At 43.1% G+C, this 24,478-nt stretch overlaps 1 protein-coding gene across 3 annotated transcripts; it reads left to right on the top strand.

The window, feature by feature from the left end:
• Positions 1 to 831: 831 nt before the first annotated feature.
• On the top strand, positions 832 to 23,014 carry LOC115232070. Of its 3 annotated transcripts, none has more exons than XM_029801944.2 (9): positions 832 to 959; positions 4,839 to 4,968; positions 5,698 to 5,876; positions 12,931 to 13,072; positions 13,887 to 14,011; positions 15,402 to 15,540; positions 16,616 to 16,755; positions 18,235 to 18,348; positions 22,796 to 23,014. In XM_029801944.2, exons 1-9 carry the CDS (start codon positions 851 to 853, stop codon positions 22,825 to 22,827), a joined length of 1,110 nt encoding a protein of 369 aa, XP_029657804.2. In that variant the 5' UTR covers positions 832 to 850; the 3' UTR covers positions 22,828 to 23,014. The 3 variants fall into 3 exon arrangements, with proteins under 3 accessions (XP_029657804.2, XP_036356130.1, XP_036356131.1); XM_036500237.1 differs by having other exon boundaries at positions 18,235 to 18,356; XM_036500238.1 differs by lacking the exons at positions 5,698 to 5,876; positions 12,931 to 13,072.
• The last annotated feature ends 1,464 nt before the right edge of the window (positions 23,015 to 24,478 follow it).

The following is a 24,478-nucleotide window of genomic DNA, read 5'->3' as shown; positions in this document are numbered from 1 at the left end:
AGTCAGTCAATTCTTTGTTTATTCATTGAAGACACACGGACACACACGCACACACAGATAGAACGTTCATATACACACACATACATACAAATGCATACACACGCACACACCTACATATGCAACACTTACACCCACACATGCACACATATGCAGGCATAGACACACAACTACATATATACATATTCATACATGTATACACACATATACATCCACATATATGTTTCAACTGTGACCATCCCATCTTTTATTCAGGTATAGTGTACCTAGGACTACATTATCTAATGTATAGTGTAGTAGTTAGTATTAGTGGCTATAATTCTTGTTGTTGTTTAGCCCCAGGTCAGTCCTGATCCATAGAGACCTATGATCAAAGATGTTCCAGCTGTGACCATCCCATCTTTTATTCAGGCATAGTGTACCTAGGACTACATTATCTAATGTATAGTGTAGTAGTTAGTATTGGTGGCTATAGTTGTTGTTGTTGTTTAGCCCCAGGTCAGTCCTGATCCATACAGACCTATGATCAAAGATGTGACCATCTCATCTTTCATTCAGGCATAGTGTATATCTAGGACTCTATTTTCTAATGTATAATAGACCTTTGCCCATTGTAACATCGGCCCCTTACCCTTGGGTGTCTTTAGCAGACTCAGTTGCATCCAGGTTAAGACGATCATGTCTTTCCTTCCTTTTCTCTATGACTCCCTTCAAAGGCCCTTCAGTATTATGATTTGCAAGATGCTCTGCATGCTTACCCCTTCGCCCTCAAACCAGGCCCTATATTTTCTGAATGTCTTCGTTAAAGCATATACTTGGTGATTTGTCTTCTTTTAGAAACTGGCAGACGTTGATGGCATGCATGAGAATTGAACCTGCACACTTGAACCTTGCCAATCTGTTACACGAGGTTGAAGCAGAGATCAGTCGCCTGGAGAACATCTGTGGAGACAAATACAATTGTAAGTTGAAACCCCACTTTTTTTTTGTTTTGTTGTATTGTCACAGGTGACAGTCCACATCCACAGACCACAGGACACACCCACAGACCACAGGACACACCCACAGACCACAGGACACACCCACAGACCACAGGACACACCCACAGGTTGCATAGTCTAATACATACTACATTACAGATTGTAGATCATGCCTGCAGGTTATGAACCACGCCCACAAGCTATATGGCCAAACCTACATGCTACAGAACTCAGATCACTCCTACAACCCACAGACCTCACTGATAGACAACAAACTATATCACAGGTGTCAGACCACACCCACTAGATGCAGGACATACTCACAGGCCACAAATAACATTGGGAGGCAACTTTCACAGGCCACACCTGGACCATATTCACTGGCCACACTCATGGACTAAATCCATAATCCACAACCTCTGAGTACAGCCACAAAATATGGTCACCAACTACACCTACAAGCCACTCCCACATTCCACTCTCACAAGCCACTCCCACAACCCACTCCCACATTCCACTCTCACAAGCCGCTCCCACATTCCACTTCCACAAGCCGCACCCTCATTCCACTTCCACAAGCCACTCCCACATTCCACTTCCACAAGCCATTCCCACATTCCACTCTCACAAGCAACTCCCACAGGTCACTCTCCAAAGCCACTTCCACAAGCCACTCCCACAGGTCACTCTCCAAAGCCACTTCCACAAGCCACTCCCACAAGCCACTCCTACATTCCACTCTCACAAGCCACTCCCACATTCCACTTCCACAAGCCACTCCCACATTCCACTCCCACAACCCACTCCCACATTCCACTCTCACAAGCCACTCCCACATTCCACTCCCACAAGCCACTCCCACATTCCACTCTCACAAGCCACTCCCACATTCCACTCCCACATTCCACTCCCACATTCCACTCTCACAAGCCACTCCCACATTCCACTCCCATAAGCCACTCCCACATTCCACATTGATCAAGCCATGCTGGGTCAAATTTAAAATGACTCAAACGCATAATACGAACGTTTGAAAACAAATAAATATGAAACAGTTCAGATATTACACAAGTCAGGATTGTTGCTAGTCTTGATTGAGTGGTAAAGAAGTTCACTTTGCAACCATGAGTTCCTGGGTTCAGTTCCACTGCATGTCATTTTTTTTCTTTCCTCTTCCCCTTTTTTCCTCTTTTTTCTTCTTTTTTCATTTTTCTTTCCTTTTGTTCCTTTTCCTTTTTTTCCCTTTTACGATCCCTTTTGATTGAAAACCTACGCCACTTTTTTTTTGTTTCTTTTGTTTTTTGTTTTTTTCATCCCCCAAAAGAAAAAAAAAGCTCTACCTTGTAATTTGTCCCATCTGTGTGCAGCCCTGTGTGGCCAATAAAGAAACTTATCATAGTCCCATGGTTTACTCAAATTCCATGAGGGAATTTGGTAGGATGGAAACTGTCTGGAAGCCTGTAAAATGGCTTGGCCCCATGACTCAGTTGTGTCATGATGTATTATGGAGTTCCTGCCTGAGATTTACATTAAAGGTATGTAAGGCAGCGAGCTGGCAGAGTGGTTAGCACGCTGGGTGAAATACTCAGCGGTATTTCGTCTGCGTTACGTTGTGAGTTCAAATTCCGCCGAGGTCGACTTCGCCTTTCATCCTTTCGGGGTCGATAAATTAAGTACCAGTTACGCATTGGTGTCGATGTAATCAATTTAATCCGTGTGTCTGTCCTTGTTTGTCCCTTCTATGTTTAGCCCCTTGTGGGTAATAAAGAAATAGGTATGTCGTCTGCCGTTACGTTCTGAGTTCAAATTCCTCCGAGGCCAACTTTGCCTTTCATCCTTTCGAGGTCAATTAAATAAGTACCAGTTACGCATTGGGGTCAATATAATTGACTTAATCCGTTTATCTGTCCTTGCTTGTCCCCTCTATGTTTAGACTCTTGTGTCTAGTAAAGAAATAGGTATGTCAGTCTATGGAATACTCAACCAGTTTGAAGGATAATTCAAGGAGTTGGCTGTTTAGTTCATCAAACAATTGGTTGCATGTGTATCAAGGTCAGCAGAAAGGCCTTTGTACATATGTGTGTGTGTGTGTGTGTGTGTGTGTGTATCTATGAGTAAATGCGTGTGTGTATCTATGTGCAGGCTGAAACAGAACCTAGTGTAGCTCCTGGCCTTACTAGCACCTACCAAACTGTCCAATCCATGCCAGCATGGAAAACAAACTTTAAATGGGGATGATGATGATGATCATCATCATTGTTTAACGTCCACTTTCCATGCTGGCATGGGTTGGAAGGTTTGACTAAAAACGAGTGAGCTGGGGCACTGCACCGGTTTCCAGCCTGATTTGGCAAGGTTTCTATGGCTGGATGCCCTTCCTAATGCCAACCACTCTGAGTGTAGTGGGTGTTTTTTACATGCCGTTGGCACAGGTGCCATTGGCATGACACTGGCATTGGCCATGACTATGGTCTCACTTGGCTTGACGGGTCAACACAAGCACAGTATATCACCAAGGGTCTTGGTCATCTGTCACTGTCTCCATGAGGCCCCAACCATTGAACTGTATTTTTCTTTTATGTGCTACCAGCACAGGTGCCCCAGGATTTCACTCAGTTCACAAGTGCAGCATATTGCCCAACGATCGAAGGATGCTTTTAAGGGATCAGTTACATGACCCTGGCTATGACCTCACTTGGTTTCATGGCTCTCCTTCTCAAGCACAGCAGATCTCCAAAGTTCTCGGTCGTTTGTAATTGCCTTTGTGAGGCCCAACATTCAAAGGTCGTGCTTTACCACCCGGCTCCAATGGCTTCCTCGATCTGCCTCTTCCACAAGCCCCCTCCGCCATTCCAGTGCAATACTTCTTCATACAGCTGTCCTCATCCATACATATCATCTAATCTATGATGATGATGATGATATATATCTATATATATAAAGCTGAAGTTGTCTGTATGTGGCAGGTTTGGTTGCCTTCAACTAACACCATCTCCTCCGAAACCCTGTGGCGCAAATTAACCAAAATTGAGAGTATGATAGAAGAAGGCTTGCTCTTTATTCCGTTGAAGATAAAATTCAAATTGGACCGTGTTAACACCAAAAATTATTTACATTCAAAAGGTGCTTTTTTTCTATGAAAATCCCTATTTTTTACGATGTATGGCAAATTTGGTTGCCTTCAACTAACACTATCTCCTCCGAGACCCTGCGGCACAAGTTGACCAAAATTGAGAGTATGATAGAAGAAGGGTTGCTCTTCCTTCCGTAGAAGAAAAAAATTCAGATCGGACCATGTTAACACCAAAAATTATTTACATCAAAAAGGTGCTTTTTTTCTATGAAAATCCCTATTTTTTACGATTTTTTTACTGCTGTGTCGCCACTTTTAGGTGTATTTCAACCAGAAAAATGTTCACTTAAAGAGAATAACAAGCTACATAATGCAAAATTTTTACTTTTCAAAAATTCCAATTCTAAAGGGTCGAAAAGAAAACAAGCCCGAGCAAGGCAGGGCTATACTGCTTGTATATATATGTATATATACTGTAGCCAGTACCACATCGACTGGCCTCCGTGCTGTGGGCACGTAACAAACACCATCCGATCGTGGCCGTTCGTCAGCCTCGTCTGGCACCTGTGTCGGTGGCACATAAAAAGCACCCACTACACTCACGGAGTGGTTGGCGTTAGGAAGGGCATCCAGCTGTAGAAACACTGCCAGATCTGACTGGCCTGGTGCAGCGTTCAGGCTCCCCAGACCCCAGTTGAACCGTCCAACCCATGCTAGCATGGAAAGCAGACGTTAAATGATGATGATGATGATATATGTATATATTCTGCTTTCTTCCTCTTTTCCAGCTTCCATAGTGAGTTACAAATGTCTGAAAGAAGATCAAATAAGTGATGGAGTCCAGCGTTGTATTAAGATTGGGGTGAAGACATCGAATCACCTGCTGGCCACCCCAGAGTCAAAGAGAGATGCTTGTTTGTAAGTATGTTGCTGTTGTTTAGCCCCAGGTCAGTCCTGATCCAGTAGAGAGCCCTATGATCAAAGACGTTCTAGCAGTGACCATCCCATTTTTTATTCACGCATAGTGTACCTAGGACTACATTATCTAATGTTTAGACTATTCCTCACCAGCTGCTGCAGCATGGCCCACACCAATAACAACACCTCTACCTCCATGTCTACCATCACCTCTCCAAAAATCATCTCCACCACCACCACCGCCACCACTACCACTATCTCCACCACCACCACCACCATCTCCACCACCACCACTATCACCACCGCCGCCGCCGCTGCCACCACCATCATCAACGTCGCCACAGCCACCACCACTATCACCACCACCACCAATACCGCTACCACTACCGCCGCCACCGCCACCACCATCATCAACATCACCGCCACCACCACCACCACCACCACTATCACCACCACCACCACCATCACCACCACCACCACCACCACCTATCACCACCACCAACACCACCACCAACACCACCACCACCACCTACCACCACCACCACCAACACCACAACCGCCACCGCCACCACCATCATACCAAAAGCCTCATACCTCACCCCCCCGCCCACAGCAAGATCTACCCCACCAACACCACTGTCCCTGCACGTCTCAACCGGCCTCTTCCTGGGGCAAGTCAGTATTGAACCTGCAACGACTCTGTTTCCATGTTTGTTGTTGTTGTTGCAGGAGGATGAAGAAGACGTCCGACTGTGTGGAGAAATACTCCGGGCGGTGCGGCTCCCTGGCGACGGCGTTCGTCGGGGAATTGGTGGAGAAGTACTTGAGGAGCAACAGAATGAAATTAGAGTGTGATGGCCATGGCCGGGTGACACCCACCCTGAAGAAACATTCTGAAAGTACCACAGGTGAGTAGTAGTTGCTCTTGGGTTCTCTCTCTACTACTACTACTACTACTAACCATTGCTACTGCTACTGCTACTACCACTACCACTGCCACTACTACTACCACCACTGCCACTACCACTGCTACTACCACTGCCACTACTACTGCTACTGCCACTACTACTACCACTACCACTGCTGCTGCTGCTGCTACTACTACTACTACTACTACTACCACTACTGCTACTACTACTACCACTACCGCTACTACTACTATTACTACTACCACTACCACTGCTACTACTACCACTACTACCACTACTACTACCACTACTACCACTACTACTACTACTACTACTAATACTACCAGTACCACTACCACTGCTACTACTACTACCACTACCGCTACTACTACTATTACTACTACCACTGCTACTACTACTACCACTACTACCATTACCACTGCTGCTACTGCTACTGCTACTACTACTACTACTACTAATAATAATAATCCTTTCTACTATAGGTACAAGGCCTGAAATTTGAGGGAGAAGGATAGTTAATAATACTGAAATTATTGTATACAGTGCTCAGGTGCCCCACAACTTGTCAGAAAGTGCATATAAAGTATATGCAGTAATGTAGAAATGTCTGGAAAGTGAACATGCTTGTGTGTGTATGGAGGGGAGAAAGCTCAGGTGTGGTGTTGGCGAATCTCAGGAAGCATGGAAGTTTTGAAGGATGCAGTGCTCCGACAACTAACAACTGATGCCGGCAGTTTGTTCCATGCTTCAGCGTGTGTATGGAGGGGAGAAAGCTCAGGTGTGGTGTTGGCGAATCTCAGGAAGCATGGAAGTTTTGAAGGATGCAGTGCTCCGACAACTAACAACTGATGCCGGCAGTTTGTTCCATGCTTCAGCGTGTGTATGGAGGGGAGAAAGCTCAGGTGTGGTGTTAGCGAATCTCAGGAAGCATGGAAGTTTTGAAGGATGCAGTGCTCCGACAACTAACAACTGATGCCGGCAGTTTGTTCCATGCTTCAGCGTGTGTATGGAGGGGAGAAAGCTCAGGTGTGGTGTTAGCGAATCTCAGGAAGCATGGAAGTTTTGAAGGATGCAGTGCTCCGACAACTAACAACTGATGCCGGCAGTTTGTTCCATGCTTCAGCGTGTGTATGGAGGGGAGAAAGCTCAGGTGTGGTGTTGGCGAATCTCAGGAAGCATGGAAGTTTTGAAGGATGCAGTGCTCCGACAACTAAACTGATGCGGCAGTTTGTTCCATGCTTCAGCGTGTGTATGGAGGGGAGAAAGCTCAGGTGTGGTGTTGGCGAATCTCATGGAAGCATGGAAGTTTGAAGAGGATGCAGTGCTCCGACAACTAACAACTGATGCCGGCAGTTTGTTCCATGCTTCAGCGTGTGTATGGAGGGGAGAAAAGCTCAGGTGTGGTGTTAGCGAATCTCAGGAGCATGGAAGTTTTGAAGGATGCAGCTCCGACAACTAACAACTGATGCCGGCAGTAGTTTGTTCCATGCTTCAGCGTGTGTATGGAGGGGAGAAAAGCTCAGGTGTGGTGTTGGCGAATCTCAGGAAGCATGGAAGTTTTGAAGGATGCAGTGCTCCGACAACTAACAACTGATGCCGGCAGTTGTTCCATGCTTCAGCATGTGTATGGAGGGGAGAAGCGTCAGGTTGTGGTGTTAGCGAATCTCAGGAAGGCATGGAAGTTTTGAAGGATGCAGTTACTCCGACAACTAACAACTGATGCCGGCAGTTTGTTCCATGCTTCAGCGTGTGTATGGAGGGGAGAAAGCTCAGGTGTGGTGTTAGCGAATCTCAGGAAGCATGGAAGTTTTGAAGGATGCAGTGCTCCGACAACTAACAATGATGCCGGCAGTTTAGTTGTTCCATGCTTCAGCGTGGTATGGAGGGGAGAAAGCTCAGGTGTGGTGGTTAGCGAATCTCAGGAAGCATGGAAGTTTTGAAGGATGCAGTGCTCCGACAACTAACAAATGATGCCGGCAGTTTGTTCCATGCTTCAGCGTGTATGGAGGGGAGAAAGCTCAGGTGTGGTGTTAGCGAATCTCAGGAAGCATGGAAGTTTTGAAGGATGCAGTGCTCCGACAACTAACAACTGATGCCGGCAGTTTGTTCCATGCTTCAGCGTGTGTATGGAGGGGAGAAAGCTCAGGTGTGGTGTTAGCGAATCTCAGGAAGCATGGAAGTTTTGAAGGATGCAGTACTCCGACAACTAACAACTGATGCTGGCAGTTTGTTCCATGCTTCAGCAACTCTTAGCGTAAAAAAATGTTTCCGAAAGTCATGGAAGGAGCTGTGCTGTTTTCTGACTTTATAAATATGTCCACGGGTGTTAGATGGGTGGAGTTTGAAAAGGTGCTGAGAGTTATTGTTTGTAAGATGGTTGATAATTTTATGGGTGTCTGCCAAGTCAGCTGCCAGACGTCGGAGTTTCAATGTGTCCATGGCCAGGGAAGTAAGGCGTTCAGGATATGGCAAATGCTTGATGGAGGGTATTCTTTTGGTTGCAAATAAATAAGAGGTCAAATCCTGTACACTATAGTTGAATACTTGAACCCCAAAGGGGCCACCTGATTATATATCCCCAGTGTTTAACTGGGGCTTATTCCATCAACCCAGAAAAGACGAAAGGCAAAGTCAACTTCGGCCGAATTTGAACTCTGAACATGAAGCTGGACAGGATGCCACTAAACACTTTTCCTAGCATCCTAACGATTCTGCCAGCTTGCCATTTTGATGCTAATAATGGTTTCTAATTTTGGCACAAGGCCAGCAGTTTGGGGAGAAAGAGAAAGTTGATTACATTGACTCCAGTGCATAACTGGTACTTACTTTATCAACCCCGAAAGGTTGAATGGTAAAGTTGACCACAGCAGAGTTTGAACTCAAAATGCAAAGATTTACAAAATGCCATGTAAGAATTTTACCTACTCTGCTAACAATTTTGCAGCTCCATACTTTAATAATAATAATGATAATGATAATAATGATAGTAATAATGATAATAATGATAATGATAATAATAATGATGATAATAATAAAGATAATAATAATGATGCCAGGCCTTGTCTGGCACCTGTGTTGGTGGCACATAAAAAAAACACCATCCGAGCGTGGCCGTCTGCCAGCCTCATCTGGCACCTGTGTTGGTGGCATATAAAAAACACCATCCGAGCGTGGCCGTCTGCCAGCCTCATATGGCACCTGTGTTGGTGGCACATAAAAAACACCATCCGAGCGTGGCCGTCTGCCAGCCTCATCTGGCACCTGTGTCAGTGGCACATAAAAAAAACACCATCCGAGCGTGGCCGTCTGCCAGCCTCGTCTGGCACCTGTGTCGGTGGCACATAAAGAAAACACCATCCGAGCGTAGCCGTTCGCCAGCCTCGTCTGGCACCTGTGTCGGTGGCACATAAAAAAAACACCATCCGAGCGTGGCCATCTGCCAGCCTCATCTGGCACCTGTGTTGGTGGCACATAAAAAAAACACCATCCGAGCGTGGCCATTCACCAGCCTCGTCTGGCACCTGTGTTGGTGGCACATAAAAAAAACACCATCCGAGCGTGGCCGCCTGCCAGCCTCATCTGGGACCTGTGTTGGTGGCACATAAAAAACACCATCCGAGCGTGGCCGTCTGCCAGCCTCATCTGGCACCTGTGTTGGTGGCACATAAAAAAAACACCATCCGAGCGTGGCTGTCTGCCAGCCTCATCTGGCACCTGTGTCGGTGGCACATAAAAAAAACACCATCCGAGCGTGGCCGTCTGCCAGCCTCGTCTGGCACCTGTGTCGGTGGCACATAAAAAAAACACCATCCGAGCGTGGCCGTTCGCCAGCCTCGTCTGGCACCTGTGTCCGTGGCACATAAAAAAAACACCATCCGAGCGTGGCCGTTCGCCAGCCTCGTCTGGCACCTGTGTCGGCACGTAAAAAGCACCCACTACACTCACGGAGTGGTTGGCGTTAGGAAGGGCATCCAGCTGTAGAAACACTGCCAGATCAGACTGGGCCTGGTGCAGCCTTGTGGCTTCCCAGACCCCAGTTGAACCATCCAACCCATGTTAGCATGGAAAGCAAATGCTAAACGATGATGATGATGATGATGATAATAATAATAATGATGATAATAATAATAATGATAATAATAATGATAATAATAATGATAATGATGATGATGATGATGATGATGATACAAATTATGATGAATGTAAACAAAGTTTGCTTTAGAATGGTTGAGATGTCTTAGAAAGTTCAAGAAGTGATTTTAAATTCCCAAACGCAGGATAAGGCTAATAATATAACCTGAACAGGATAAGCGACCCCTATTTTGCAGAAAAAAGTGTTGGCAGCCGGCAGGCACCACCAAGGCAACACCAAAATCCTCTCAGCAATTAGCTGGAGATGATTTTTTAAAATGAGAATATCTGAAATAAATTCGATTGCTCTCACAAACAAGAATACTAAAGATTAACCTGACTGTTCTCAAAAATTTAATTAAAAGAAAACTGGAAAAATAATCCAGAATCCTTGTCCGATACTGGATCAATCCCAAAATGTAATCAGTTTTTGCCTGTCACGTGTCCAAACATCCCTGGATGGATTTCATCTGAATCCATCCAGCAGTTCTTGAGATATCTTGTCGACAGACAAACAGACAGACACAACTGAGAACAATACTTCCGCCTTCGTTAAGGCGGAGGTAATAATCTTTTCTTTTTTTTGATATTCTTTCGAATAATAATATTAATAATAATAATAATAATAACAATAATAATAATAATAATAATCGACTGGCTTCTGTGCCAGTGGCACATAAAAAGCACCATCTGAACGTGGCCGATGCCAGTGCCGCCTCGACTGGCTTCTGTGCCAGTGGGACATAAAAAGCACCATCTGAACGTGGCTGTTGCCAGCGCCGCCCCGACTGGCTTCTGTGCCGGTGGCACATAAAAAGCATCATCCGAACGTGGCCAATGCCAGCACCGCCCCGACTGGCTTCTGTGCCAGTGACACATAAAAAGCACCATCCGAACGTGGCCGATGCCAGCGCCGCCTCGACTGGCTTCTGTGCCAGTGGGACATAAAAAGCACCATCTGAACGTGGCTGTTGCCAGCGCCGCCCCGACTGGCTTCTGTGCCGGTGGCACATAAAAAGCATCATCCGAACGTGGCCAATGCCAGCACCGCCCCGACTGGCTTCTGTGCCAGTGACACATAAAAAGCACCATCCGAACGTGGCCGATGCCAGTGACACATAAAAAGCACCATCCGAACGTGGCCGTTGCCAGTGCCGCCTCGACTGGCTTCTGTGCCGGTGGCACATAAAAAGCACCATCTGAACGTGGCCGTTGCCAGCGCCGCCTTGGCTGGCTTCCGTGCCGGTGGCACATTAAGCTCCAACCGATCGTGGCTGATGCCGGACCCCCCCCCCCGGCACCTGTGCAGGTGGCACATAAAAAGCACCCACTACACTCTCGGAGTGGTTGGCGTTAGGAAGGGCATCCAGCCGTAGAAACATTGCCAGATCAGACTTGAGCCTGGTGCAGCCCCTGGCTTCCCAGACCCCGGTCAAACCATCCAACCCATGCTAGCATGGAGAACGGACGTTGAACGATGATGATGATGATGTTGATGAATCTTTTAGTATTTTTTTAATAATAATGATAATAATATTGTTGTATTTAGGAATGGTCATTTTGCCAGTTTAGCCAATAAAAACACACGCACTATATATTTGGTGTTACTTTGCTTCAGTGTTATTTATTTTTTACATTAATCTTAATCTTATTTTGGCCAGAGTTCTTTCGTCACACTCCTGTGACCTCAGCAGTGGTCCTTTACTTGTCCGAAACTGGGTCAATACCAAAATCTAATTAGTTTTTGCCAGTCACGAGTCCAAGCATCCCTGCATTGGATTTCATCTGAATCCATCCAGGAGTTCTAGAGATATCTTGTCCACAGACAAACAGACAGACACAGCTGAAAACAATACTAAACATAGACGCATATAGAGATATAGGCATGCGCAAATGAAGACACAGACAATAGAAATACGAAATGGCTGACGGTTAGTAAGTAGACACACAAATAAGAGAGAAGAAAACAAAGGACCACTGATGAGGTCACAGGAGTGTGACGAAAGAACTCTGGCCGAAATAAGATTAAGTTTAATGCCCATCGCATATATGTATATATATATATATATATAAATGTGTGCGTGTATGTTTGTGTGTCTGTGTTTGTCCCCCTAGCATTCCTCGACAACTGATGCTGGTGTGTTTACGTCCCCGTCACTTAGCGGTTTGGCCAAAGAGACCAATAGAATAAGTACTGGGCTTACGAAGAATAAGTCCCGGGGTCGATTTGCTCGACTAAAGGCGGTGCTCTAGCATGGCCGCTGTCAAATGACTGAAACAGGTAAAAGAGTAACACTGAAGCAAAATAACACCAAATATATAATGCGTGTGTTTTTATTGGCTAAACTGGCAAAATGACCATTCCTAGATACAACAATATCTGTTTCAACACACGACTTCACATAAAAAATCTTGCACAACAAATATATATAGACGCAGGAGTGGCTGTGTGGTAAGTAGCTTGCTAACCAACCACATGGTTCCGGGTTCAGTCCCACTGCGTGGCATCTTGGGCAAGTGTCTTCTGCTATAGCCCCGGGCCGACCAATGCCTTGTGAGTGGACTTGGTAGACGGAAACTGAAAGAAGCCTGTCGTATATATGTATATATATATATGTATGTGTGTGTGTGTTTGTGTGTCTGTGTTTGTCCCCCTAGCATTGCCTGACAACCGATGCTGGTGTGTTTACGTCCCCGTCACTTAACGGTACGGCAAAAGAGACCGATAGAATAAGTACTGGGCTTACAAAAAAGAATAAGTCCCGGGGTCGATTTGCTCGACTAAAGGCGGTGCTCCAGCATGGCCGCAGTCAAATGACTAAAACAAGTAAAAGAGAAAAGAGTATATAAACGTAATGATAATAATAATAATAATAATAATAATAATGTTGTTCTACTTCAGCGGTGAACTTCTGTACAGAGGCGTACATTGAGAAGAAATTCCGCAAATGTGTGAAACTGCTACACCCAGATGTGAGTCTGGGTCAAATTATCAACATTACAGGACCAACGTGGACAGAGAGTCAGATCAACACCATGTGCAAGTAGGCCTCTTTCTCTCTTTTGCTGAGATAGCAGAAACGCTTGTGTGTCGGTGCATGTATGTGTATCATTTGTGTATTGTTCATTTGGTTTGTTTGGCTCCTACAGGGTCAATGAAATAAAGTACTGGGGTCGATCATACCTGATCCAGGCAGACCTATGATCAAAGACGTCCCAGTCATGACCATCCCATCTTCTATTCAGACATGATGTATCTAGGACCACAATATCTAATGTATAAGAATAGTAGTTAGTATTAGTGGCTATAGTTGTTGTTGCTTAGCCCCAGGTCAGTCCTGATCCAGACAGACCTATGATCAAAGACATTCCAGCTGTGACCATCCCATCTTTTATTCAGGCATAGTGTATCTAGGACTACATTATCTAATGTTTAGTATAGTATTTAGTATTAGTGGCTATAGTTGTGTTGTTTAGCCCCAGGTCAGTCCTGATCCAGTAGAGAGACCTATGATCAAAGACGTTCCAGCTGTGACCATCCCATCTTTTATTCAGGCATAGTGTACCTAGGACTACATTATCTAATGTATAGTACACGAGTTAGTATTAGTGGCTATAGTTCTGCTTTAACCCCAGGTCAGTCCTGATTCAGACAGACCTATGATCAAAGACGTTCCAGCTGTGACCATCCCATCTTTTATTCAGGCATAGTGTAGTTAGTATTAGTGGCTGGAATTGTTGTTTAGCCCAAGGTCAGTCCTGATCCAGACAGACCTATGATCAAAGACATTCCAGCTGTGACCATCCCATCTTTTTGTTTTTGTTGTTGTTATATTTCTTTGTTTTTTCCTCCCTAAGAAACCTGCCCCTTTACAAGCCGTGTCCTGCCAGAATATTTGAAAGCTGTGACATTCCAAAGATGCGGATGCTGGGCAAAGTAACGAACACCATCTTGGAATATATATGTCGTGAAGGTTTCAGAAGTACGTATTTATGGTTTTACACAAATATTTGTAGGTAACTTGTGTCTAATATAAGGATGAAGCACCCCTCCCACACCTCTGCTTACCAACCACATGGTTCCGGGTTCAGTCCCACTGCACGGCACCTTGGGTGAGTGTCTTCTACTATAGCCTCGGGACGACCAAAGCCTTGTGAATGGATTTGGTAGACGGAAACTGAAGGAAGCCCGTTATGTATATGTATGTATGTATATATATATCTATATATATATATATATATATATATCTATTTATATTTATATTTATATATATATATATATATATATATCTATTTATATTTATATATATATATTTATATTTATATATATTATATATATATATATTTATATATATAATATATATATATATATATATTTTTATATATATATATATATATATATATTTTTATATATATATATATATATATGTGTGTGTGTGTGTGTGTATGTGTGTGTTTGTCACCCCAACATCACTTGACAACCGGTGCTGGTGTGTTTACGTCCCCATAACTTAGCAGTTCAGCAAAAGGGGCCGATTGAATAAGTACTAGGCTTACAAAGAATAAGTCCTGGGGTCGATTTGCTTTACTAAAGGCGGTGCTCCAGCATGGCCGCAGTCAGATGACTGAAACAAGTAAAAGAATTTATATATCTTGTAATTACTCTTATTCCAAAATTGTTTCCCTTTTATTCCATTCCTATGTCCCCTATGGTTCCCGGCTCCCACAGCATTTTATTTATTTGTTTGTTTGACCCCTTCTCTACCTTGTAAAATTCCTTGGTGTTGTGTGTCTCTCTTTTTTTTTTTTTAAACTTGTTTCAGTCATTTGACTGCGGCCATGCTGGAGCACCGCCTTTAATCGAGCAACTCGACCCCGGGACTTATTCTTTTGTAAGCCCAGTACTTATTCTATCGGTCTCTTTTGCCGAACCGCTAAGTTACGCGGACATAAACACACCAGCATCGGTTGTCAAGCGATGTTGGGGGAACAAACACAGACACACAAACACACACACGCATATATTATATATATATATACATATATACGACGGGCTTCTTTCAGTTTCCGTCTACCAAATCCACTCACAAGGCTTTGGTCGGCCCAAGGCTATAGTAAAAGACACTTGCCCAAGGTGCCATGCAGTGGGACTGAACCCGGAACCATGTGGTTGGTAAACAAGCTACTTACCACACAGCCACTCCTGCACTTGTCTGTGTATTTTGTATATGTGTGTGTGTGTGTATGTTTGTGCATTTGTGTATAAGTATGTGTGTGTGTGTGTGTGATTAATTCCTGCTCCATTCTCACCTTCCCCCCCTCTTTCCCACTGACTCTCACTCTTTCTCTCTCTCTCTCTCTCTCTCCTTCCAGTCTACCTCCGAGTGTTCACCTGCCTCCAGACAGACGACTCCACTCGCTCCATCATCCAGCATTGCATCAGACACGCCTCCAGCGTCAACACAAAAGAGTTCTACTTTGGAGGAGAATACAACGAAGAGAAGATATGCAAGTGAGTACTGACAGCAGGGAGACAGGGCTCCAGATTAAGGGGCCGTTGCTGCCTGGGTTTTGCAGCGAGGAGATGAAGGGGAGAGAGAAGAGGATTGTGTTTGAATACCACGTCTGGGTCAAGACCACAGGGCTGCAATCTTTTTAATATGTGGGACCAGATATGGAAACTGAAAGAAGCCCATTATATATATATACTCTCTTTACTCTTTTACTTGTTTCAGTCATTTGACTGCGGCCATGCTGGAGCACCGCCTTTAGTCAAGCAAATCGACCCCGGGGACTTATTCTTTTGTAAGCCCAGTACTTATTCTATCGGTCTCTTTTGCTGAACCGCTAAGTGACGGGGATGTAAACACACCAGCATCGGTTGTCAAGCAATGACAGGGGGACAAACACAGACATACAAACATACATATATATATATATATATATATATATATATATATATATATATATATATATATATATACTTTATTTAAAGCAGCAGAAAATTCAACAAATCTGTTACTCTGAGTTTCTCGTTGCCGTTCATCAGACAGTTTTTCTAGCAAAAACTGTCCGATGAACGGCAACGAGAAACTCAGAGTAACAGGTTTTGTTGAATTTTCTGCTGCTTTAAATAAAGCATATTACTCTACCTCTGGTATTGAGTACTCTTTTTTCCACCTTGTTTCACATTTATGTGTTTACTCCGGTATATATATATATCTATATATATATATATATATATATATATATTATATATATATATATATATACGACGGCTTCTTTCAGTTTCTGTCTACCAAATCCACTCACAAGGCATTGGTCGGCCCGGGGCTATAGCAGAAGACACTTGGCCAAGATGCCACGCAGTGGGACTGAACCCGGAACCATGTGGTTGGTAAGCAAGCAACTTACCACACAGCCATTCCTACATGTTTGTGTGTTTGTGTTTGTCATGTGTATATACTCTCTCTATCTCTCTCTCTTTCACATACGTACATAAACATATATATCTATGCATATATTCAAATATATATATATATCGCATCTTTCTTGTCTAATTCTCCCTTTTTCTGTTTCCATTCCAGGTACAACAACGACATGACCTACTACGGCAACCACATTGCACACATCTGTGGTAACCAGGCCAAAGAGTTCCTTGTTGAGCTTGTTGGTCGAACAATAAACCCTTACAGGACATTAGTCAAATGCAATAATTACAACACAGGTAAGACAATCCACTGATTGTACAGTTTCGCACCACACCTGTGGAGGCACATTACCTGGTGCCTCCTCAATCATCTGATCATGGGTTCAATTCCTAGACTGAGTGGAATCTTGTGTTCTTGGGCAGACCCTTCTTTTCATGTTGCTCTATGCTGTGTGTGTGTTTTGGGGGTGGGAACTGACGCGTCAAAGAATAACCCCAACACTTCCTCTGTGTTGTAAAAAAAAGGGGACTAAAAGATGTAGAAGTAAGATTTTCCCTCCAACTTCATGAAACCCTCACAAGCAACGTCTGCCCAGGAAACAGACCCATGGGCTGGAGAGTTGTTGCCTCTAAGTAGTGCAAAGGCATCATGACCACCAAATCACAGATTCAGTTCCTAGACCGAGTGGCCTGTAGTGTCCGGCATGGCAACGTTTCTTCTGCCTGGGATGTCTTATGAGATGCTTAAAAGAGGTTCTGGTAGGATTTGCTCTGCAACCTCACGAGGCCCTCACAGCAAAAAGACAATCCAAACAAACCCATCGGCCGGAAGATTGTTCACCTGCCAGCACTAATAATAGAAAATCACCAAGAAATGGTGGACGCAGTGGCCTGCTGTTACACTGCTCTTCAGGCTTTGAGCAAGTGTCTCCCACAATAACCTCAGTCTGACCAAAGCCTTGTAAATGGATTTGGTAGATGGAAACTGAAAGAAGCCTGTTGTATATATCCATGTGTGTATTTAAAAGATAAGTACTGAGGTTGATTTGTTTGACTAATGCCTTCAAGGTGGTGCCCCAGCATGGCCACAGTTCATTGACTGAAACAAGTAAAATTTAAAACATAAAATGTGTGTGTGAAGGTGCATGACTCAGTGGTTAGAGCATCAAGCTCATAATCATGAGGTTGTGAGTTCGATTCCCAGACCAGGCTACGTGTTGTGTTCTTGAGCAAGACACTTTATTTCACGTTGCTCCAGTTCACTCAGCTGTGAAAAAGAGATGCGATGTCATTGGTGCCAAGCTGTATCGGCCCCTTTGCCTTTCCCTTTCCCTTTGGCAACATTGATGGTGTGGAGAGAACTTTCTAGGTGCAATCCCATGATCATTCATGACCAAAGGGGTTCCTTTTTAGGTGTGTGTATGTATTGACCCCTCAACTGAGAAGGTTTAATAAGGTAGAAACATGTTGGCTACATTCATCAAATCCACATCCACTGCCGTCTCTATTGCCTTAGCTTTCAGCTGATACCATTAGATTTATTTCTCTCTTTGTTGTTTTTAGGTTTAAAGCTCAGGTGGTGTGTGTGTAAGAGGGGGAGTGTCTGACTTCTAATTGCAAAGATAATATTTTACAGATTATTGTATTAGACAGACAAGACCATATTACTGCAGTTATCTCCTTTCTGAATTTTTAGATTTTTAACTCACACCTCAGATAGGGAAATTCTGTCTCCTAATTGCATGGATAATTTAATATGCTGTTTTTCTTTTGTAGGTGCTATAGTTGGAATAACAGTTGGCTGCCTGGTGTTTGTCACGGTTGGATTGAGCATCCGCTATGCCAGGAGAAAGCAACTCTTTGCACATTTCCCAAGAGTCGAATGTCTCAGTAAGTGTGTTTGTATATGTATATATATTTGAATATATGCATAGATATATATGTTTATGTATGTATGTGTGAGAGAGAGAGAGAGAGAGAGTATATACACATGACAAACACAAAGACACAAACATGTACACATACACACACACACGATGGGCTTCTTTCAGTTTCCATCTACCAAATTCACTCACAAGGCTTTGGTCAGCCTAAGGCTATAGTACAAATGACATTTGCCCGAGGTGCCACATAGTGGGACTGAACCCAGAACCATGTGGTTGGTAAGCAAGATACTCACCACACGGCTACTCCAGCACCTATGTATGTGTGTGTATATATATATATATATATATATATATATATATATATATATATATATATATATTACACACCAAAAATTAATTTGCGAAGGTGTCATTAATTCTATTATTATCCAATATAACTATTTTAAAAATGATAATAACAGAATCAAGGGGACAGGTGATAGCAGGCCCCAAAAAAAGCATTTATTAGCCGAGGGATTAAAATTAATCAAAGGACATACTAGGTATGTCTATCTGCTGGAAATAACAGCCAAAACTCTTATTAAATCGCCAAAAAGTACACTGCTGAAAACTATAGAAATCAAACAAAGGCAAAATCAGGTTAAGAACATCTTAAATGTATGTTAGTAGATGTTCTTAAGCTGATTTTGCCTTTGTTTGCTTTCTGTCCTTTTTGGTGATTTAATAAGAGTTTTGACTGTTATTTCAAGCAGGTAGACATACCTAGTATGTCCTTTGATTAATTTTATATATATATATATATATATATATAGGCGCAGGAGTGGCTGTGTGGTAAGTAGCTTGCTAACCAACCACATGGTTCCGGGTTCAGTCCCACTGCGTGGCATCTTGGGCAAGTGTCTTCTGCTATAGCCTCAGGCCGACCAATGCCTTGTGAGTGGATTTGGTAGACGGAAACTGAAAGAAGCTTGTCGTATATATATATATATATATATGTATGTGTGTGTTTGTGTGTCTGTGTTTGTCCCCCTAGCATTGCTTGTCAACCGATGCTGGTGTGTTTACGTCCCCGTCACTTAGCGGTTCGGCAAAAGAGACCGATAGAATAAGTACTGGGCTTACAAAGAATAAGTCCTGGGGTCGAGTTGCTCGATTAAAAGGTGGTGCTCCAGCATGGCCGCAGTCAATATAGGATAATTTTCCTAGGTCGTTCAACTTGCTTTAACTCATCAGCAAACAAATTGGGTAAACTTATCCGTAATGTACCCGTAATTACTACTGGAAACGGCTGTAAGCCAGATTTGCTTTATTACAGGGAAAATATGTAGTGACCATTATTTTTAACTTGTTTCTTAGTACTTTGTGTAAAAACCAGTTTGTTTGGAGTCCAGCCATCATCATCATCATTTAGCATCCGCTTTCCATGCTAGCATGGGTTGGACGGTTCAACTGGAGTCTGGGAAGCCAGAAGGCTGCATCAGGCTCCAGTCAGATCTGGCAGTGTTTCTACAGCTGGATGCCCTTCCTAACGCCAACCACTCCGAGAGTGTAGTGGGTGCTTTTTATATGCCACCGACACGGTGCCAGACGAGGCTGGCAAACGGCCACACTCAGATGGTGTTTTTTGTGCCACCGACACAGGTGCCAGGTGAGGCTGGCACGGCCACAATCGGATGGTGTTTGTTATGTGCCCACAGCACGGATTTACAATATAGAGTTGTGATGAACCCTAACCTTGGACCCTACCAAAAGATAACCTGGAATTGAATTTCAATATAAATTCAAAATAGCTGATGACTAGCATCATGCTTGAAACTCACGAGTACCAACAAATTTGAAACAAACTGTTTTGATTCATCCATGGAACTCCCAGTAAATTGGTCAAATGCTCTTCTTTTATTTGTCCACTCACTTGTGTATGTATATATATACTCTTTTACTTGTTTCAGTCATTTGACTGCGGCCATGCTGGAGCTCCGACTTTTAGTCGAGCAACTCGACCCCAGGACTTATTCTTTGTAAGCCCAGTACTTATTCTATCGGTCTCTTTTGCCGAACTGCTAAGTTACGGGGACATAAACACACCAGCATCGGTTGTCAAGCGATGTTGGGGGGACAAACACAGACACACACATACATATATAAATACATGTATATGACGGGCTTCTTTCAGTTTCCGTCTACCAAATCCACTCACAAGTCTTTGGTCGGCCCGAGGCTATAGTAGAAGACACTTGCTCAAGGTGCCATGCAGTGGGACTAAACCCAGAACCATGTGGTTGGTTAGCAAGCTACTTACCACACAGCCACTCCTGCGCCTATATACGACGGGCTTCTTTCAGTTTCCGTCTGCCAAATCCACTCACAAGTCTTTGGTCGGCCCGAGGCTATAGTAGAAGACACTTGCTCAAGGTGCCACGCAGTGGGACTGAACCCAGAACCATGTGGTTGGTAAGCAAGCTACTTACCACACAGCCACTCCTGTATATATATATATATGAAATGAACCATCTGAAAACATAATATATGTAGCACAAAGCTAGACAATGGCATATGTGCCAGACACTTCAACAGCTCCATCCTACCTGCACTCTTATATGCAAATGAGATGTGGCTACCACAAAGAGGATAGAACATCGATTGGCTACGACACAGGGCCATGGAAAGATCCTTGCTTGGATAAGCATTACAAGATCATATCTTTATATATAAAATTGAAGTTGTGTGTTTGTCTCCTACGATTTAGATTCCTAACTACTCCCACATTTTGCGGTGCAGTTTAACCAAAACCGGGTATCTTATAGTCGTGATTCATATCGAGCCCTTCTGGGTATTAGCACACATCTACGATGAGTCTACGATTTAAAAAATAATTTACCATAATTTTTTTCCATTTTAATGCATTTTTTTCGCTATTATATAAGGGAAGTAACTCTCTAAAAATGTCTACGATGAGTCAACGATTTAAAAAAAATTCACCATAATTTTTTTCCATTTTAATGCATTTTTTCGCTATTATATAAGGGAAGTAACTCTCTAAAAATGTCTACGATGAGTCAACGATTTAAAAAAAATTCACCATAATTTTTTTCCATTTTAATGCATTTTTTTCGCTATTATATAAGGGAAGTAACTCTCTAAAAATGTCTACGATGAGTCAACGATTTAAAAAAAATTCACCATAATTTTTTTCCATTTTAATGCATTTTTTCGCTATTATATAAGGGAAGTAACTCTCTAAAAATGTCTACGATGAGTCTATGATTTAAAAAAAAATTTACGATCATTTTTTTCCATTTTAATGCATTTTTTTCGCTATTTATAAGGGAAGTAACTCTCTAAAAATGTCTATGATGAGTCTACGATTTAAAAAAAATTACCATAATTTTTTTCCATTTTAATGCATTTTTTTGCTATTTTTTGGCTATAACTCTCTAAAAATGCTTATATAGTTATTTCCCTTACAAACCCGAACAACGCCGGGCGATACTGCTAGTTCAAAATAAGATAATTCAAGAAAGAAGCCGAGTGAATGCTGTGAACACAGAATAGCAAAAGTACAAGTTCCCCTGGGTCGGTTGTGTGCAAGGCTCACAGAAAAGACCAGCCCAGCTGCCATGTTGCGCCCGAGAGATTGGGAAGGCCACTTGGAAGGCCTCTGTGATGCTGGGAAGACCATTTGAATGATGCAAGACCATTGTGACCAGTGGTCTGCCGGAGGAGCAGCTGACGGTCGACAAAGTGAGGCTGTGATGGATGTATATATGTTGTCTGTGTAGATTGTTCTCTTTACTCTTTTACTTGTTTCAGTCATTTGGCTGTGGCCATGCTGGAGCACCGCCTTTTAGTCGAGCAAATCGACCCCGGGACTTATTCTTTGTAAGTCCAGTACTTATTCTATCGGTCTTTTTGCCGAACCGCTAAGTGACGGGGAAAAAACACCAGCATGGTTGTCAAGCAATGCTAGGGGGACAAACACAGACACACAAACACACACACTTATATATATATATATATATATATATATATATATATATACGACAGGCTTCTTTCGGTTTCCGTCTACCAAATCCACTCACAAGGCATTGGTCGGCCCGGGGCTATAGTAGAAGACACTTGCCCAAGGTGCCAAGCAGTGGGACTGAACCCTGAACCATGTGGTCGGTAAACAAGCTACTTACCACACAGCCACTCCTGCGCCTACATATATATATATACGACAGGCTTCTTTCAGTTTCCGTCTACCAAATCCACTCACAAGGCTTTGGTTGGCCCAGGGCTATAGTAGAAGACACTTGCCCAAGGTGCCATGCAATGGGACTGAACCCAGAACCAGGTGGTTGGTAAGCAAGCTACTTACCACACAGCCACTCCTGCCCCTGTTCATGGGTTTTTGCTAAGGGTCTCTGCCAGTTCCGTTTTATTCACTATTAATTTGTTTTCCTTGCCAGATACAGCCACAGTGAGAGGGACGAGCCTGTAGCCGTCACCAGCCATGAGAGAATAGATACATGACTGGAAGCGGTGAAGAGAAAAAGTCGGGTGAGCGCATTCGATGTAACTAGGTTGCTGATGATGCCGAAGGTGCTGCAAAACAAGAACTTGGGTTTTTTTTTTTTTGTTTTCAACAATACACAGCAGGGAGGAAAGATTATCATCATCATCATTATTATTATTATGGTTCTTCTTCTTTTTCTTCTTTCTTCTTCTTCTTCTTCTTCTTCTTCTTCTTCTTCTTCTTCTTCTTCTTCTTCTTCTTCTTCTTCTTCTTCTTCTTCTTTTCTTCTTCTTCTTCTTCTTCTTCTTCTACTTCTTCTTCTTCTTATCATCATCATCATCAAGGTGGTGAGCTGGCAGAATTGTTACCACCCTGGGCAAAACGCTTGGTGGTATTTCGTCTGTTTTCACCTTCTGAGTTCAAATTCCGACGAGGTCAGCTTTGCCTTTCATCCTTTCGGAGTCGATAAATTAAGTACCAGTTAACACTGGGGTTTGATGTGATCGACTGACCCCTTCCCCCAAAATTTGAAACCACAATTATTATTATTATCCTTGTCATAATTTTACATTTTGAGTTCAAATAACTCTAAAGTCATCGTTTCGGAGTCAATAAAGTAAGTACCAGTTAAGTATTGGGGGTCAATGTATTGGGGGTCAAATTTCAGGCCTTGTGCCTATAGTAGAAAAAAAGTTGCTATTATTATTATTATTATTATTATTGTTGTTGTTGCTTTACTTTTAATCTGCATCTTTGTTACTTGCTGAGACACACCCAGTGTCCTAGGGCGAGTGGTCTGTTTGGATTGGGAAATCCCAGAGGATTTTGCTAGTCTCCGACTCCACCACTCTCTGTGGTTTGTGCTTATACCACGTCTTACCTCTCTCTAACCCCTATTGTTGTTGTTGTTGTTGTTGTTGTTCTAGGCAATGAGCTGCCAGGTAAAATGTTTAACACCGTTTCACCCGTTTCTATGTTTTGAGCTGAAATTCTGCTGAGGTTAACTTTGCCTTTTATCCTTCCAGTGTTGATAAAATAACTACCAGTTATACACTGGGGTCGACATAATCAACTTAATCCCAGAATATGAGGCTTTGTGCTTCCAGTATAAAAGAATTATTATTATTGATGTATTCTCATAGAACCAATGTTGTGTCTGGTTAACATTCCTCATCAAATCTCATTTCTCGGGTCTTAAGGGAGAACCGTTTTTTCCATAAAAGTGTCTCTCTCTTTACTCTTTTACTTGTTTCAGTCATTTGACTGCGGCCATGCTGGAGCACCACCTTTAGTCGAGCAAATCAACCCCAGGAGTTAGTCTTTGTAAGCCTAGTACTTATTCTATCAGTCTCTTTTGCCGAACCGCTAAGTTACAGGGACGTAAACACATCAGCATCGGTTGTCAAGCGATGTTGGGGGGACAAACAGACACCAAAAATATACACACATACATATATATATATATATATATAATATATTATATATATATATATTATATATATATATATACATATACATATATATGACATGCTTCTTTCAGTTTCCGTCTATCAAATCCACTCACAAGGCTTTGGTCGGCCCGAAGCTATAGCAGAAGACACTTGCCAAGGTGCCATGCAGTGGGACTGAACCCGGA

Source organism: Octopus sinensis, unplaced genomic scaffold, assembly GCF_006345805.1.
Source record: "Octopus sinensis unplaced genomic scaffold, ASM634580v1 Contig19265, whole genome shotgun sequence".
Classification (NCBI taxonomy): Eukaryota; Metazoa; Mollusca; class Cephalopoda; order Octopoda; family Octopodidae; genus Octopus; species Octopus sinensis.
This window is presented reverse-complemented; position numbering and strand designations above follow the sequence as displayed.